Here is a 17,976-nt window from a genome sequence, read left to right on the forward strand (position 1 = left end):
AAAGCCTTAACTAATGAAAGTATCTGAGAGTCACAGCAAGAACTACTCTCAACTTGGAGAGTATGTGAATTAGTTTGCCATGTTTGGTGATTCATGTTAGAGATTTAAGCATGGGATTCCTTTGACATCTGCTGTTATAGCCTGAAAGATTACCTCAGTCAACTCTTTCTGACCTTAATGGGGTTTCAGATCTAGCTATGCTTATGTATAGACATGGGGATGAATAAAAAAAAAAAAGGATTGTAATATTCTTGAAAAATCGCTGTTTCGTTAAATATCCATCCCTCCATATTCGTCAGTTCCAGAGACCCCGAAGAATACAAAGGGATGAATATTTCCCAATTTTTATTCTTCCCCCATACTAAGAAAGGGAAGGCTAGCCTATGGCTTTCCCATTCTGCTGTTACCGCCGCCATCTACTGCCGCCTGCTGCTGGCGCCATCCATCAGCCATGGCCTGCCATAAGGGACATTGGCTGCCCTTTGCAAAGATGGCAGCTGCAGCTTCTCTTAGGCAGGAAAGCTGCAGCCACCATCTTTGCAAAAGGCAGCCTAAACACCCTTAAGGCAAGCCATAGTGGTGGAGGCCATCACAGTAAGCGATGCTGGATGGTGGAGACCACCATGGCACAGGCAGCCAAGGTAGGGTGGTGACAGGAATAGTGGGAAGGGGACAAAGGGGAAGGCTGTAGGGGTGTAGAGGTCAGCTTTTTCTTAGACTCCCCCACAAACTGAATATATTCGTGCTTCATCGGTTCATGGGGAGGATAATTGCACTTTGTGCTTCATCAACTTTGATGGATCATGAAGCACGACAACTCGCCAAAATGGCAATTCTTCCCCATCTCTACGTTTATATAAAGTCTGTTTCTGCTCATAAGTGAAATTATTAAGAAGAGGGATTTGTTTTCCCCAGAGAAGCATATTCTGAGGTAGATGGGCATCAACTGCCAGTTTGGTGGTGTGTAGCAGTTTGATTTTCAGCCAAACAGGTGTGTGTTGGTTTCCAGCCCCACCTCCTCCAGCAGGCACCCACTCAGAGGCAGCACCCTGACTTCTCTACCCCGCCTCTTCCAGGCTCTGCTTCTGAGTGGGTGACTGCCAGGGGAGACAGGGCTGGGAAGCAAAACACACACACACACACACACACACACAGACACACACACACACAAACTAAACTGTTTTGCTGAAAAAATGAACTGGCACTAACTGGCAAACTAGTGGTTCTTTCCCATCTCTATTCTGAGGTGCTTTTTAAATCAGTGAAAAGTCAAAATGGTTGCCTCTTTTGCTTCTCACATGAGGCCGGCTGTTCAGTGGACAGCACTAGAATGTCTACAAAAATTGCACACACTCTTATAAAGTAGAATTTTCAGTCAAATTACTGATTCCCCCCAAGTGAGGCAGACACCACCGGTATCAGATACATGGTACTGTGTGCACCATGTAGTTTTTATTCTCCCTATAATATAATGTGCATCCCCAGGAGCTTTGAAGGTCTTTGTCTTGACATGAGTGATAAACTAAGATTCTGCAGCTATGAAATGTGTGTGCATATAGTATATGCGTGCCCTCTCGTCCTTTCTCTCAGGCAGTAAAATGTCTTGAGCCAGCTTGAAATGTGCTCCATGTATCAAATTTGCCTGCCCCATGTTCTGCTGCCCCAAGGACACCCAAACCTGCTTACTGAGACAGCTGTTAATGTCATGACAGACCCAATAATATGCTATTTCAGTTACACTAATGAGCCTATCCATACACAAGCCAGCAGGACAGAGTACAAAATGTGACTTCTACTCTTGTGATGCCTGCAGTTTTTTCCAGAGGTGGCAAGGATTGTTCTGAACTAGCACAGCTATAATAAATGAATAGCAGGTTAGCTATGAGCTAGGCTTGTGCTACAGGAGAGTTACAAAGATAGATCTGGCATTTTCAGAAATCCTGCCAGAAAGACATGTAAAGCTTTAAACAAATTCCAACAAGCTAGTTTTGGAAAAGCACTGACAAATACAGTCAGTCTTTCTCTGATCTACTCCCTCTCGCTCTTTCCTACCCCGACTCCTGATTAATGATTCAAGACTTCTTTTTCAGCTCACTGTATAATGGCTGACTCTCTGAAGTCCCCAATGACGCAAACCCAGCCATCTACGTGTATCTTCTGCAGGAAAAACTGGGGCACAACTGGAGCCTGTTAACTGGCTTTGTTCAGGTTTCCAGAAGTGCTTCTGCCTTGTTGAAGCGTGTGGGTAGCTATGAGGAAGGCCAAGTGAACAAAACATTATTATCAGCCTCTAGATATAATTGGATATTATCTCCTGCACCAGCTCCATACAGGCAGTTTCTTGGCATTCACGGTGTTCCTGGAAACCATCTGCTAAGTTGACAGAGGCCATCTGTTTCAGGGGTGCAATTGGCCACTTACTAGCTCTCTCCCAGGATGAGAAGCAACTGCCCCAGGATGACTGGCAAGCACAGCTCTATTTTGCCAGGCTGGAGAACTACTCTAGAACTATGATAGGTTCCTCTCGAAACTTCTAGTTTGCTTTAATTAATCAATAGACTCACTGTTCCAAGATTCTCATTCATTTCATTCATCACATTGATGCACCTTCTTAGCCATGAAGCTCACTGGGTGATCTTGGGCCAGTCCAAAAAATAATAATGAAATACTTTTTTTTGTTTGTTTCTGACCAAAGGCCTTAACAATACACAATATCTAAAAAGTGGGAAATATTTCCCCAGTTTAAACACAGGTAATTATAACAGTTTGTCACCATCTCTCTTCTTCCTGGGAAGTTGAGGGGATCTCTGTGTACCTCTGCTCATTTTATCTGGACAACAGCCCTGTGAGTTATTTTAGGCTGAAAGATTTCTCCTCCTGCCTTTCTCCTCTGGCTTTCTCCTCTTCCTGATGTCTTCAGGTTAATCCTTTGCATGAACAGGGCTCTACTCTGACATTATAAACCCTGCACCATCCAGTTTTCTTCTGCTTTATGGGCAGGAGAGGCAGCAGGCCACTATCCTGGCAATGGGGCAGCATTGTTTCCCAGGACAGGGCACAGAATATTGACTTCCTAAGCTTTCTTTCACCCCTGAGAATCAGCATGGTGGTAGGGAAAGGCTAGAAGAGCCATGGAATGGGCACTCTATTCCAATCAGTGAAATAAGTGGGTTTAAAAAAACAGGTATTTTCATTTCTAGTTATCCCTCCCACCCAAGATGACAGTCAGATTTTGAGAGATGTCCAGGAAGCACTAGCTCTTGAACAGCACTGAAGTGGAATAAATAAATAATAAATAATTGCCAGTGATTTACACATTTTAATTGGCCTCTTTCACACCAGTGGATTGGAAACCAAGTTGGAAGCTTGTAATAATTCATGGCAGGCAGGCAGCCTTTGAGTTCTATTGTGAATCCACTTTACGCTCATAAGTTCTCAGCAACCCTTTTCATTGTGTGGGTTAATGGATATATTTGTTGATTATGCTGTCCTTTCAGACAGCTTGTGGAAAATCTTACAATAGCCACAGAGGAAATTGGGCCCAGGACTCAAAAGCCTTCAGGCAATGTCCCCATTTTGGTTCAGTGTCATCTACATAGGGACATGAAGCCAGCCCTCCTATTTGATACAGTGAGACAGATGCCTCAGGGCATATTTGGGGTGTCATAAAAACATAGGCAGTAAAGGACACCCTCCAAAATTTGGAATGAAATGGATTCTCCTCCTGAATTTGTAAACACAAGCTAGTGTAAAAGGACAGCAGCTGGTTTTTGGCTTTTTAAACTTCTTGTTGCATTTTCAATGCCAAGTCTGACTTTATGTGTGTGCGTGTGCTCTGTTGATCTGTCTCAGGTGGCAAAATGTCATGGTCCATCCATCCACACACAGCCTGTACACACCTAATAAGTATAACTGGCATCCACAAACTCTGTCTGTAATGATAGGATACCTTGTCAAGGGCTTTCATCTTCTCAGACTGTACTTTTCCACACACTTCGCCCACATCAGCCAAGTTCAGCTTCAGTTCTCCAACGATGCTGTGTCGGGAGAACTTGTCACAATTCCGGAGGGTAAGTGTCAGCATGCCCTTGGGTAACTCCTCCTCTTTGACTGGAAACAGCAACGTTTCTTCCCAGACAACATGGGGCTGGTTCTTCTTCAACACAGTCTGGGCTTCTGTAATGCCAGACTGGCTCACCAAAGTGCCAAGGATGTAGCAATCGCAACTGTTGTTGTGGTCAACTGTCATAGTTTCATACCTAACTGTTAAATCAGAAGAGAAAGTAGGATTGCACTTAAATTCAGTATCAAAACACTTCCTTCTTGACAGTGCAGTTTTCTACTTCAGCATTTTTAAATTTTAGTTTTAGAAGTTTGAAACTTTTCCTTAGGCAAAGAGAGTGGGCTATTTTGAAGGCTGGCCCCCTCACTGTATTCCAATGGCTTCTTGAAGTGGGAGAGGGGCCCAGAATCAGCCCTTCAGTACAACAGCAGGCGAGGCAGGGGGATTTACCATGATTGATATCTCCACTATAGATTATCAGGCTGAGAGCAGTGGTGTGTTTTCAGAATATATTGAATGGGTCTTTCTACTTTGGCTTTCTTCCAGCCACAAACTATTTGGACCCCTCTCTCAAATTCTGTGTTACTGTGTTTGCATAGGATTTTTGAATGGTGGTGATGTAAACCGCTTTGAGATCAGTGCACCTGAGTGAAGGTGGTGGTTATCACAATGATAATACTGATGATGGTAAGTAACAGTAGCTGGTATGCACATTTCTGTGGTTTTATGGTGAGCTGAAAACTTCAACACCAGTGAGAAAGGGCCAACCCAATGTACAGAAGTATTGTTATTCCTGGACCTTGAATATCTGGATATAGAACCAAAATCCCAGATGAGCTTGAAACTCATGGGCCTGATGCAGATATAACAGTCACATTTGCCATGGCTGTTGTCCAGCCTGGAAATTTTCTATGTCATCTGAACAAGAAAATTATCAATTAATGGGCAAAATCCTGTTGCATAAGTTTGTTCTGGTGTAACCTGGACTGGGTGCTGGGAATCATGCTAATTAAATACTTCCTATCCTCCATACCCCAGTTTTAGTTTCCAAGGCCCCCTAGGGTTCCCTTTTGCTTTGGGGAAGTCTTTTTGAATCTTGAGATGGGGGCAGGAAGAGTGAAAAGTCACTGCTGCAGGAGTGGCAGTGGTCCTTATCCTAGTGGTGGCAATTTGGCATTAATTTTTGACTTTTAAAGACTTCTCCCCTCCATCATTGGTCCTGAGCCCTAGGAAGCCTCAGAACCCAAAATGGGCTGGGCTGGGAGACAGGAACCATTTAGTTTATGTAAAATAAATGTTTTTGTTGCCTGATCCAGGTTATGCCAGACACAAAATTACACAACAGGATTTTGCCCAAGTTTTATGATCTGATTCTGGTTCTATATTATCTATGGAAATCCTTAAGTCCTATTTTCTGAGTTCACAAAGTCCATAAAACTGTGGCTTAAGAAAAATGCTTGAGATCCATGCATTTGTTATTTTAATGTACACAGGCAAACACATTAGGCATGTGAGTTAAAATAATACACCAGCTCTGCAGGATTTTAATGTATGGCAACAAAACAGGATATACAAAATTCCTGATATATCTGATTACTACTCATTTTCATGAGAAGCTGTAATATTTAGTGGCTTTCATATAAAAAGTTACTAGGATTTATAAGGTTTATTGGCCTCTTACCTTCGAGAAAAGCAACACACAATGCATTTTTCTGTTGGTTGTAGCAAAGAGAATAGTGAATTTCTGGGACCTGGTTGCAACCAGCAGCCTTCTCAGGACTCAGACGCTCAGTGACGCAGACATCCATCATTCCACCTGAAAACAAACATTTTAATGAAAGAATGCCTCCCATTCCAGCTAGTGTAATTATTAGCTACCCTGCTTTATTTTAACTCTTTGATACCATTACACAAAGTTACCTTTCTATACACTTGTTGCTGTTGTTATGTGCCATGAAGGGGGAACCAACCTAACAGGGCTTTCAAAGTTATAAGTATAAGAGCCTCGTGGCGCAGTGGTTAAAACGCTGTACTGCAGCTAAAACTGTGCTCACGACCTGGGGTTCAAATCCCAGGTAGCCAGCTCAAGGTTGACTCAGCCTTCCATCCTTCCGAGGTCAGTAAAATGAGTACCCAGCTTGCTTGGGGGGGGGGGGCAATGTGTAGCCTGTATAATTAAAAAATTGTAAACCGCCCGGAGAGTGCTCGTAGCCCTATGGGGCGGTATATAAGTCCAATAAATAAATAAATAAATAAATAAATAAATAAATAAATAAATAAATAAATAAATAAATAAATAAATAAATAAATAAATAAATAAAGTAAGTGAGATATTTAAGGACTAGTTTTACCAGTTCCACAACCTCAGTGAGTTTCTATGGCTCAGCCGGGATTCAAACCCAGGCTTCCTAAGTCCTAGTCCATCACTTGATTCACTACACCACACTGGGTATCTATACTTGTATACTGCTTGTTTACAGCCCCATGTCACTTACAGCCCCAGTTTACAATTTAATTATACAGGATATTTCCTGCCTCCATCCCCCAGCAAGCTAAGTACTCAGTTTACCGACTTCAGAAGGATGGAGTCAGTGTTGACCCAGCTACCTGAATCTATTGGAACTGAATGCAGGTCATGAACAAAATTTTGATTGCAGTGTTACAGTTTAATCAAATAGTCCATACAGCACTGTTTTTCATTTTTGTGCATCTCATAATGTGACATTCATTTGCTCCCATAATTCTTGCCCCACCCATTTTACATCCTTCCTCTTCCTCATGAGATTCAACACTGAAGATCTGGGCTATTTAAACAGCTTCAGCATTTTCTTCCAGTACTATATTTTATCTTTTCATTATCAGCCTCATAGCATAATATATGCTAATAAGATAGTAAGATAATAGTTTTGCATAAGGAGTTATCAGCTAAATCAGTATAGAATATTCTATTCATCATACTGTTTATTTTTGTAGAACTAGATTCATGGCCTACAATTTGTTTTCTTTGACCTTCAGACTCTTTTCTGTAGTGAATAGATTTGATAGTATGTGTTCTAGAAATTGAATACCTATATTTATCCTCACCTTAAAATGGTGGGAGGGAACATGGATCTGTGAGCACTTAGAAAAGAATGTGGTGATTCCTAAGAGCCAGCATGGGTTTTTGAAAAACAAGTCTAATGAAACTAATAATCTGTGTTTTGTGAGTTTGTTTTTTAAATACAGTCGCAAATTTGGCAGATACTACTATAGATGTAGTACTGTATATCTGGATTTCAGCAGGAATTTTGACAAGGTCCCTCTTGTGGAGAGGCTGGCAACATGTGGACTCAACTATGCCACTATTAGATAAATTTATATCTAACTGAAACGCCATATCCAAGGAGTGCTGACCAATAGTTCCTCACCATTTTGGAAAGAAATGACATATGTAGTGCATAAGGTTCATTCCCAGAAGAGTGTTGTTCAACATCTTTATAATTAACTTGGATGAAGCCATGGAAGGAATGATCCTCAAATGAGTAAATGATCCCAAACTGAGAGTGATAGCTAATGCTTAAGAAGACAAAATCTGAATAGAAGATGACCACACCAGGTCATGGACAATGGAAGGGAGACTGGAAGGCTATCTTTCAAGGATATTTGAGCTGGGGATTTCTTGTTTCACAAAGATTGGATTCAGTCACCCTTGATTTCTTTTCCAGAGGTCTGTGATTCTGTGTTTATAATATATGTGCCATCAAATTGATTCCTTTAAAGGACTCAGAAGTGGTTTACTATTCCTTTCTTCTTGTAGTGCTCTGAGATTGTTACACAGCCTGGCTCCTGGGAGGTACAGTGGGGAATCAAACACTGGACCATTATCCAACTTGCTAAGCTACCCAACCAGCTGAGTTGTATGTATACTGGCCTCATTAACAGGTTCATCAAACAAATGCAGAATCTACAACCCAATATACAAGGATGGACACTTATATACAATGTACCACTTCATCCATGCAGATAAAATCTGAAAAATCTTTTACTACTATCTGATGGAAAGTCTGAAACTAAAATGAACTGGTCAAACACTTTATGTAGAAGATTTCTAGAGGATTAGATATCTAGAGTATTTTAACATCCTCCCTCTTCAATGGTATTCCTAAAACCACTGTTCCTGTTGGCCACCAGTCGTTATGCTCTTAGCTTTCATTCCTCTTTTTTTCTTTTTTCTTTTTTTGCCTACTACCCCCCCCCCCCCATAGCCTTTGCATACACAGAGATGTCTACGTTATTTAAAATTCTGAATCCTGGTGGGAACTAAAAATGTTTAAATGAAAGAAATACATATTTACATTTTTAAAATTATGACTTGGGCCAGGTTTTGATAGTTATATTAAACAAATGTGCTTTTTTTGATAGAAAGAAAAATAAGGAATATTGAGAGATTCATTACATAATGTTAAGTTCTCAATAACATTTGTGCATTTAATGCTGTAGTCCTATCCATCCTCACAATTAATATTTGGTATTCCAGAAACAGCACACTATTTGCTTTATTGTTTCTTTACTACTAATAATAATAACCATGAGCTGTCAGCTCAATTCTGAATTACAGTGACACTTTTCAGGGTTTTCAAGGTGGAGAATACTAGAAGACGTAGTTTACTATTCCCTTCTTCTGGGGACATCATGGGTCTGTGCAGCTTGCCCAAGGCCACACAGGCTGGCTCTACTTGCAGGAAGGCACAATGGGGAATTGAACTCCTAGCCACTGGCTCTGCAGCCAGATATCTAAACCGCTGAACTATTCAAGCAGCTTGTTTCTTTACTACAGCACTAGTATCTGAAGCACTGCCACTGTGCCTTCAAGAGGCTGGCAAAGAAATTCAGGGTCAAGATATTTTTTCCAATTTAAAAATAAATTTCTCTATAAACCAATTTGCAAGTTCACTGTAAAGGTAAAGGTTCCCCTTGACAATTTTTGTCCAGTCATGTTCGACTCTAGGGGGCGATGCTCATCCCCGTTTCCAAGTCATAGAGCCAGCGTTTTGTCCAAAGACAATCTTCCGTGGTCACATGGCCAGTGCGACTTAGACATGGAACGCTGTTACCTTCCCACCGAGGTGGTCCCTATTCATCTACTCGCATTTGCACGCTTTCGAACCGCTAGGTTGGCGGGAGCTGGGACAAGCAACGGGCGTTCACTCCGTCACATGGATTCGATCTTACGACTGCTTGGTCTTCTGACTTTGCAGCACAGAGACTTCTGCGGTTTAACCCGCACACAAATACCCTGGAAGCCTGAATGATGAGTATTGTCCTTAGAATGAACTGTGCTGTTGAAAGAATGTCTACAAAGAGGGGAAAAATCAATCAGGATGATTAAACCATCAGGATGAAATATTGCCAGATGTGACCAATTGCACATAGAATTTGCTTGAAATAATCTAGCTGCAGTACTGTTTAAAGACTTGATATAGTGGAGCACTGCACTTCTATTGTTTTAAGGCTCTGAAGTCTTAACTAACTTGCCAATTAATTTCTACTTGGTCCCTATTCACGAAGAAAAACTGTGGGCAATAATCAGAGCAGAGGGGAAGAGAGTGTGACTTGGAAAACTGCCCACCATTTTGAGGGACAATAAATAGCTCTTCATTGACTTGTATGTTCATTCTTTTCTCATCTAGAGCTGCAGGTTTTCCCTTGTGTGGCTCTTCGGTTGTCTTCAAGGTGTAGTCGGAATTGTTAACAATTTCTGAGGCTGTCACTGCAGGCTTTGGGCCATAGATGTGGGGAAACTTCAGGATTGTCCTGGGCTGTACCGGTTCTGCTGTCTTCTCAACAGTGAACTGAAACAAAAGAAACATATCTGTCATTCTTACTTTGTTCAAGTAGGATTACTCACAGCAGCTGTTCTGTTACGCAAAGCAAAATATGCTTAGGAGGGCTGACCTGTTACTCACACAATCCACCATTTCAGAAATTAAAGCCACCTAGAGTGGTCACAATGACCAGATAGGACGGGTAGTAAATAAATAAATAAATAAATAAATAAATAAATAAATAAAGAAAGAAAGAAAGAAAGAAAGAAAGAAAGAAAGAAAGAAAGAAAGAAAGAAAGTGTATTTAGCTTTTAAAAAGCCTCACCAATGCCTATTGCTAGTTAGTCTGACCATCCTCCCAGTTCTTGCTATTTTGTTTTGTTTTTGTTTTTGTTTTGGTTTTCCTTTCCTCACTCTTGCTAAAGGCATGAAAAGAAATTCAGAGAAATCTCTCAGTTGCTTCTGTGTTCTTCCATACCTTTGTTGTGCTACATCTAGGAGGGATATCAAGACAGATGCAAACAGAAAGAGCACTGCAGCAAACTAACAAAATGTTACTCTGTGATTTCTTCCTCCCTCCCTTTGTTATCATGTGTACTCATCCTATATAGAATGCTTCCTAGAACTATATACAAGTCTATTCAGTTTACATTCTGGAATCCTAACGAACATTTTTTAAAGATGAATGAGAGAAAATTATGTCAGTCTCGATAACATTCCAACATATACCCAAACAGTGACACTTTTTGAGAGTTACTCAGTATGGTCAGGTATATATTGGAACCACTAAACAAAGCCTCCACACCAGAATCAAAGAACATGAGAGACACTGCAGACTAAAACAACCGGAAAAATTGGCAGTAACGGAACATGCCTTAAAACAAGCTGGACATGAAATTCTATTTCAAAACACTGAAATACTGGACAACACCAGCAAACATTGCATCAGACTGCACAGGGAAGTCATTGAAATCCACAAACATCAGCAGAACGTCAACAAAAAAGAAGAAAGTTTGAAACGCAACAAAACTTGGCTCCCAGGACTGAAAAATACAGCATGCAAAACATCAACAAACTCTACCCAGCCACAAGGACCCGTGATCACTGCACACAAAAGACCAGCTAACGACACCCATCAATCACAGTAACAGATAATCTCTCTTCCTTATCACAATACACCCACAACAAAAACACACTGATCACCATAATCACCCAATCTCCTGAAAAGGACAAAAACTGATCTCACAGCCATAACTACTCAACTCCCAAACAAACTGCACTATGGCACAGAGTGCTACTCCTGTCCTCTGAAGATCCCGGCCACAGAGACTGGCGAAACATTAGGAAGAACAACCTTCAGAACATGGCCAAAGACCCCAAAAAACCCACAACAACCAGTTATTCAGTATCTCTCTGTGTTTGCATATTTGCGGGACTGACTTGATACACGAGGATGCCCTGAAATCTGGTGTTGATTTTGAGTAGACATAAACCACAAAATTTGGCAGACAGCTCAGATACTTGCCCTCACTGCAGAGCAAGGTACTTACAGTAGGGGGTTTTCACAAACAGAGCTACACTTTATACTTGAAACAAAAGCAGTCGGGTGCATTTCCTCCCCTCTTTCCGCTCCCCTCCATATTTGCTCTTTCAATTTCATTTACACACGGAGTTCTGAAGCCACTTCCAAAAAATCTTCCTTTAAAACATAGTTCAAGTTTATGCTATAGAACATAGATTGTCAATGTTCTTTATGCTGTAAATGCTCGTTTTGTTCTGGGTAGGTTGCATATGTGCATTAAAAAGGTACTGAGGAGCAGCAAATTTGGAATTCTTTTACAAGGATACATAATAAAGAAGGCTTGAAAGAAGGCTCTATCTCTAGTGGGCACACCGTCTGATACTCAAAGAACCTTTGACTAAAATTTATCACACAATCCTGCCTTAACTCAGAGTGAGAAAGTCTATTGTCTCTACACAATTTACACTCATGTTCTTAAAACAGAGATGTAGCTGTGGTTCCAAAGTTGTAAAGAAGTTCCAAAAACATAAATAGTAGTAGATTTTTAAAATGCAAATAACTCTCAAAAAAGTGTCACTGTTTACTGCAGTCCCGCTACAGTGGTGGTGGTGGGGAAGGTAAGGTAATGAGATCACTAGCTGCTAAGCAGTTATTCTTTTTAAAATCTTCAGCTGGGAGAATGAGAACATCTTCTTAACTGTAATTAATGTATTTCATTAATTTCACTCCATCTTGTAAATAATACATGTACCCTGTGCCTCAGAGGAAATGTTCACTGAAGACTGGTCATTTGATTGCCAATCTGCATGTCTGGATAGTGTATCCTTTCCCAAGGCATTTCAGAGAATCATGCCAGAACAATAACACAATCTTGTGGTTCATTGCCATGCTGTCTCATGCAAGGTTCGGAGACGGAGAGCATCCCAGGATTAGTAATGGATGCAGACAATGACAGGCTAATGCCTCTTCAGCTTCCCAGGAGACCCAATGTGCCATTCTGTGAGGAGAGTCCATCTGCTAGTATTTTCTGCATTTGGGTTTCCCCCCGTTAATTTGTTACTTACTTCTTAAAATATGACAACCCTTTCTGGGTGGGAGAGGGGGTCAAGGGCCATGTTCCCTTGGGCACAATCCAGCCACATCTGACTGGTGGGCAGAGCTGAAGCCAACAATGGGCAGGGCAAGGGCAAAAAGATCTACAGTGTTTCTTTGCTGCCTCTCTCTCTCTCTTGTTATTACTCCCCACCTTGTTGGAGAAAAGGTAGATTATTTTTGCAGATATCTGAATCAGCAGCAGCAATTGGTTTACTTATATCCCACTTTTCCACTAATAATGGCCCAAATGACTGACAACATGTCAAATAACAAGTATAACTATCCAAAACAATAGAAACAATTTCATGTCACCATTACATCAATCATCATCATCTTTTTATTTATTTATTTATTGTATTTATACCCCGCCTATCTAGTCATTTCGACCACTCTAGGCAGCTTACAACATAAAACATAACAAGTTTAAGAAAAATTTCTAACAATTAATTAATTAAATGATTCTGCAAGATGGGAAAAACACAAAATAAATCAAATAAAGAGAGAGAGAAAAGGAAAGAGGTCAGGAATTAACTGGAAGGGAAGGCCTGCCTATACATCCATGTTTTTAGTTGGTTCTTAAAAGTACCCAGCGAGGGTGCAGCGCGAATCTCCAGAGGCAGGTTATTCCAGAGGCGAGGAGCCACCACCGAGAAGGCCCGGTTTCTAGTTCTTTCCTTCCGGGCCTCCCTTGGCATCAGGCTCCTCAGCCTCCCCTCCTGGCTCGCACGGGTGACACGGGATCATCATCATCATCTTCATGTCAAGTCAATTTTGACTTGCGGTGACCATTTTTCAGGGTTTTCCATGTAGAGAGTATTCAGAAATGGCTTGCTATTCCCTTCTTCATGGGGCACCCCAGGACTGTGCAGCTTTCCAAAGCCACACGGGCTGGCTCTATTCACAGGAGGCACAGTGGAGGATCAAACTCCCAACCTCTGGCTCTGCAATAGCCAACCAGCTATTCAATATGTATTTCACTTAATTTGTATTTAAAAATATAATATTGAATAAAATATAAATAAGCAAATTCAAACTGGCAATTTAAACTGCACTGGAGAGAGACTTAAGAGTAAAACATAAATAAATATGGTATGTATCAGATATGATGACAGACGAAGCCTGATTGCACACAAAAAACAACATGGTGTTTTCCACTATTAATCTCTTTGTGTTGACAGGAACCCTCACCTGTCGTATGCAGCAGCCTTTCTGCCAGCTCTCACCTGTGTTTCCTCTCTCAAACCTTTTCCACAACTTTCAGAGGGAGCCACACTTTTTGTTGCCTTTCTCTGAGATGTCCCTGGGTCTTTTCTCTCATTTCTTTGCCCCATCTCTGGCTTGGGAAGCTAAAGGTTGCCAGTTCTCCTTCAAGTCTCACATTCACTTACAAAGTGCAATATTCAGTCTCTCTCAAAGACAATGGGTGGGGCAAGCATGCTGAGGGAGGATGCTCAGCCCTCTGAAGTTGGTATAGCCATCTTTCCAGCATCATCCTAAAGCAGCCAGCAGCTTTAGCAGGCTCCAAACTGGAGTGAGGCAGTGAAGCTCCCTCAACAAAAGGTTTTTAAAGGTAGGTCAGGGGCAACCAGAGGAGATTAGTCCATGGGCCATGTACAGCCCTAGGTTGCCCTGTCCACTTTAGGTGGTGCACATACATCATTAGGATGACTGTTAAATGCTCTTCCAGTTTTAACATGGTCATAGATACCTACAGCCAATAAAATGTCCTGTGTCATAATATGAGCAGAAAATGTTCTCCTGGGAAATGTTAAAAAGGCAGAACATACGCTTTGCAAGTATGTGGCAAAAAAAAAAAGAAAAAGAAAAAAAAGCCTTTCTACTTGATTTAAGATTTGTTGGGTGCCATTAGAAACGGACCAGATTTTATTACTCATGTGCACCCCTGTATTCAGCCTTTGACCCAATGATGACCTTGGCCATAGGACATCAGTGCATTTATTGACATGTTTATGTCGCAGTTTATTTTATATTATGCACATAACAGTGAGATTTTTTTAACTGAAAAGCATATTATAGACATAAGCTGCTGAAAGCCAGACACTCTACCAAACAATCCATCATCACACCACAGCTGACAGTTCCCACAGGAGCCATACATAAGCACCCTGGGGATCAGCCCACCCTCGCTCCAGCTGCATCTGCTTCTGTTTATTGTGTGAATGCTATCACCTCTGCTTCCCAGATTGTGGAAACCAATGGTTTAAAAGGTTCACAAGGCTGCAAATGAAAAGGCACCCATTGTATCTTAAAAATGACGTGGACACAAAATTTGAAAAATGGAAAAACTTGTCAAGCACCAGAGATTTTGATAATCCTTCTGCTTTCTTCTCTGGCATCAGTGTAGATTGGTTGCTAGGCTAGACAGACAGCAGCTGGGCCAGAACTGAAGATTCTATGGCAGATCATGGCCATTTCATAATGAATGTACAATTACAAAACGCTCCCCCCCCCCACTTTCTAGCAGACTTGTGGCTGTTTTTTTTAAAGCTCCAGACAACCTGCTCTTAGTATTTCATACAGATTTTGGAATCTGTGACATTTCTTGCAGTGCAGAACGGCAACAATACAGTTATGCATGAAAACATTGTCGAGAAGATAGTCACATAATATCTTATATTGACAAGCTCCAGTGCATGTGTTCCAAACATTGTTCTTTTTTTCACTGATGGAAAACATTTCTAAAAGAGTGTGTGAGCTCAGCAAGTGATATAAATGGAGGTGGATTAAACATACTTCCCACACAAGCAAACCTGCTTGAGGCTTAAATTGGAACACATATGCACTTCTTCTAAAACTGTCTTTTAGAAATACAGCAGAAGCAAATTTCAGAATTAGGCAGGCAGCCACTCTAACAACAATTTCCATCTTTTTAAATAGAGCACAACTCTCGTCATGTAATTCCAATGCTAATTCATACATACATGTGCCTTGCTCACTGACTGATTGGTGTAAAAATAGCCACCCTAGATCTAACATAAGAGATTTCATATGAACACAGGCTAAGCAAACACAAGCTAAGGATTAAAATCAAAGGTAAAATTGCCATAGTAGATTGATGGATGTAACAGGACTAGAGTATATTCATGAGTGTTGTATTGTGTGAAGTGGCTTTGATAGCTATATTGAAAAGACCCAGTTAGCTGGTGGCGGCTTGTGATTCTGATTTCTTAGCTGGAGGAGGAGGTGGTGAATCTTCCCTTATTTTTCAAAGGAGCTATCTGTTGAGCTGGACCTATTTTTGGGGATAGGATTCAGCACCCTGGATAGCTCCTATAACATTCAAATTAAAAATTGAATTCACTGCCTTTGCAATATTAAAGTCTCCACTGCAATTTTCTTCTGAGTAAATATCTATTATTAACTTCAAACACAGAGGAAAGGTTAGGAGTTAACCAGAATACCCACTGGTTATGGTATTTTCCTGATTCCATTTACTACTGACAAGGTCCATTTGTTAATAGCCGCCCCTTGTAGACATGGTCTAGAGGGGCGGGATATAAATAAATAAATAAATAAATAAATAAATAAATAAATAAATAAATAAATAAATAAATAAATAAATAAATAAATACTCTATTATCGTGGATGTGGTGTGAGGATGATTAAAATGTCAGAGTAAAACACTTTACACATGCAAAGTGTCACATGTATATTACAGTGGTCACAATCCGGCACAAAGTTAAACTGCTGAGAGCTCACTGAATGAGAGAAGTAGCTATGTGTGCTATACACCCTGTTCTAACCTCCGTCCATCAGCTGGCTGCCCTCTTGAACCATAGAGGACACTGTCCCATGGCTGGTGTTGTCTTCAGCATGAGCCAAAAGAGCACTAGTGTCAGAAGATGTCTTAAATCTGAGGGAAGCTATGGGACTGCAACGGATGGATCACAGGATAGCCTTTGGCATGTTACACTCCCTCAACCCAACCTACCTGACTGAAAGAGCCTGGGGCTTAAATATCACTCTGAACACCCTGGGAGGGGTTTATAGTGCAAACATAACAAGGAAATTACCACAGGCCTGAAGAAACAAGGTATATGAGGGCTTGGTTTAAATCCTTTGAAGAGTGACCCTTGATCAGCTTAGGCTAACTGTATTTATTGGTGTATGACTAGACTGCTTCATCACCCTGCTCCATGTTCAAAGGGTAGCTATAAGGGGGGAAGTAATTAGAAAGAATGATGTATGCATTTGAGTGCTTGTGAAGAGGAGTAGAGCTAACAGTTGTGCCCGCAGAAGCAACGTATCACTTTAACTATACAATTTAAATAGAGCAGAAGAATACTCATAGCCAAATGGAGAGTGACTTCAGACATTGTATTATTCATTCAGAAATTATTTTTCATCTGTTACGGAAAAAACAAACAAAAAAAATCCATTTCAGATTTGACCCACAATAGCTAAACAGTACATATGAACGACCCCATCATCCTATTAACTTTACACCAATCATTCTGGCTTCTTCTGTTTCTAGGCCCCTTCTTCCATATGACCTTGGCCATGTTCTTGTCATGTGCTGTCAAGTCTTTTCTGACTTATGGTGACCCTATGAACTCGCTGTCACCAGAAGGTTCTGTCATTAATAGCCCTGCTCAGCTCTTGCAGATTCAAGTCTGTGGCTTCCTTTATTCAGTCAGAACATGCCCAAAGGTTAAGGCAATTTTATATTCCCATCATTACAAGGACTTCAACTGGTGGAAGCACAAGGAAGGATACCACCCAGAGTTTCATTTTTAGTGGTCTAATAAAGATATTACTTCTCCTGAACTTTTTTTTGCAAATTGCATTGCTTTCACAGACCTCCAGACAGACTAATTTCAAGGTGAGCAGTGATGTGGGCAAGGGGGCTTTAAAACCTGGGATCCATTTTCACCTGTTCCCAGCTAGCATCAGGGCTCACTAGCTCAGCGCAAAGATATTTTTATCTGTATTGTTCTTGCATAAGATGTTGCACTAAAAAGCCAAGAGTGAGAAGAGAGTATTTGGAAGAGACCAGGTGGATGCGTGCTTTTGGCTGCATCACACCCTTTGGAGCAAGGCAGAGAGTAGAATGGCAGCATTTTGACTCATGAGCCTTCTTGTTGGAAAAATGACATTGGCATAGGATTTGAAGGGGGGGAACCACCTGTGATTTAATGGGCTTTCACAAGTCCCAGTGAAAGCATAGAGCATGGAAAAATTCCCCAAGTGTTGTTTGTGTGATATAGGCTCCTGCTAGGGCTGCTGCAGGCTCTAGGAGGAATGGTAGAAACTGCCACAGCTTCTGGGGACATTTGTCATCTGCCTGATTAATAAAAATGTTACCCAGGTTCTGGCCTCATCTATCTAGTCCACTTGCTCTGCTCCATGCCCTTGTCTGTGATCAGTGGTCCAGAAGAAGTACCAGCCTTCTCCCAGCTCCGTCCTGCACTGTCTCTCTGCCACCATCAGAACCCATCCACGAGCTTCAGATTTTCATTCTAAAAACTCTG

General features: G+C 41.1%; 1 protein-coding gene across 1 annotated transcript in view; it reads right to left on the minus strand.

Annotated features, from left to right (window-relative positions):
• SYT13 (synaptotagmin 13) overlaps positions 1-17,976 on the minus strand; it is a 31,698-nt gene that overhangs the window by 11,052 nt on the left and 2,670 nt on the right. Inside the window, exons 2-4 of the mRNA XM_020798491.3 lie at positions 9,672-9,894; positions 5,745-5,879; positions 3,950-4,263 (exon numbers count right to left, since the gene is read on the minus strand). Of these exons, the coding sequence (XP_020654150.3) occupies positions 3,950-4,263; positions 5,745-5,879; positions 9,672-9,894 (672 nt within the window). The remainder of the gene's footprint in view (positions 1-3,949; positions 4,264-5,744; positions 5,880-9,671; positions 9,895-17,976) is intronic.

The sequence above is a fragment of the Pogona vitticeps genome, chromosome 1 (assembly GCF_051106095.1).
Source record: "Pogona vitticeps strain Pit_001003342236 chromosome 1, PviZW2.1, whole genome shotgun sequence".
NCBI lineage: Eukaryota > Metazoa > Chordata > Lepidosauria > Squamata > Agamidae > Pogona > Pogona vitticeps.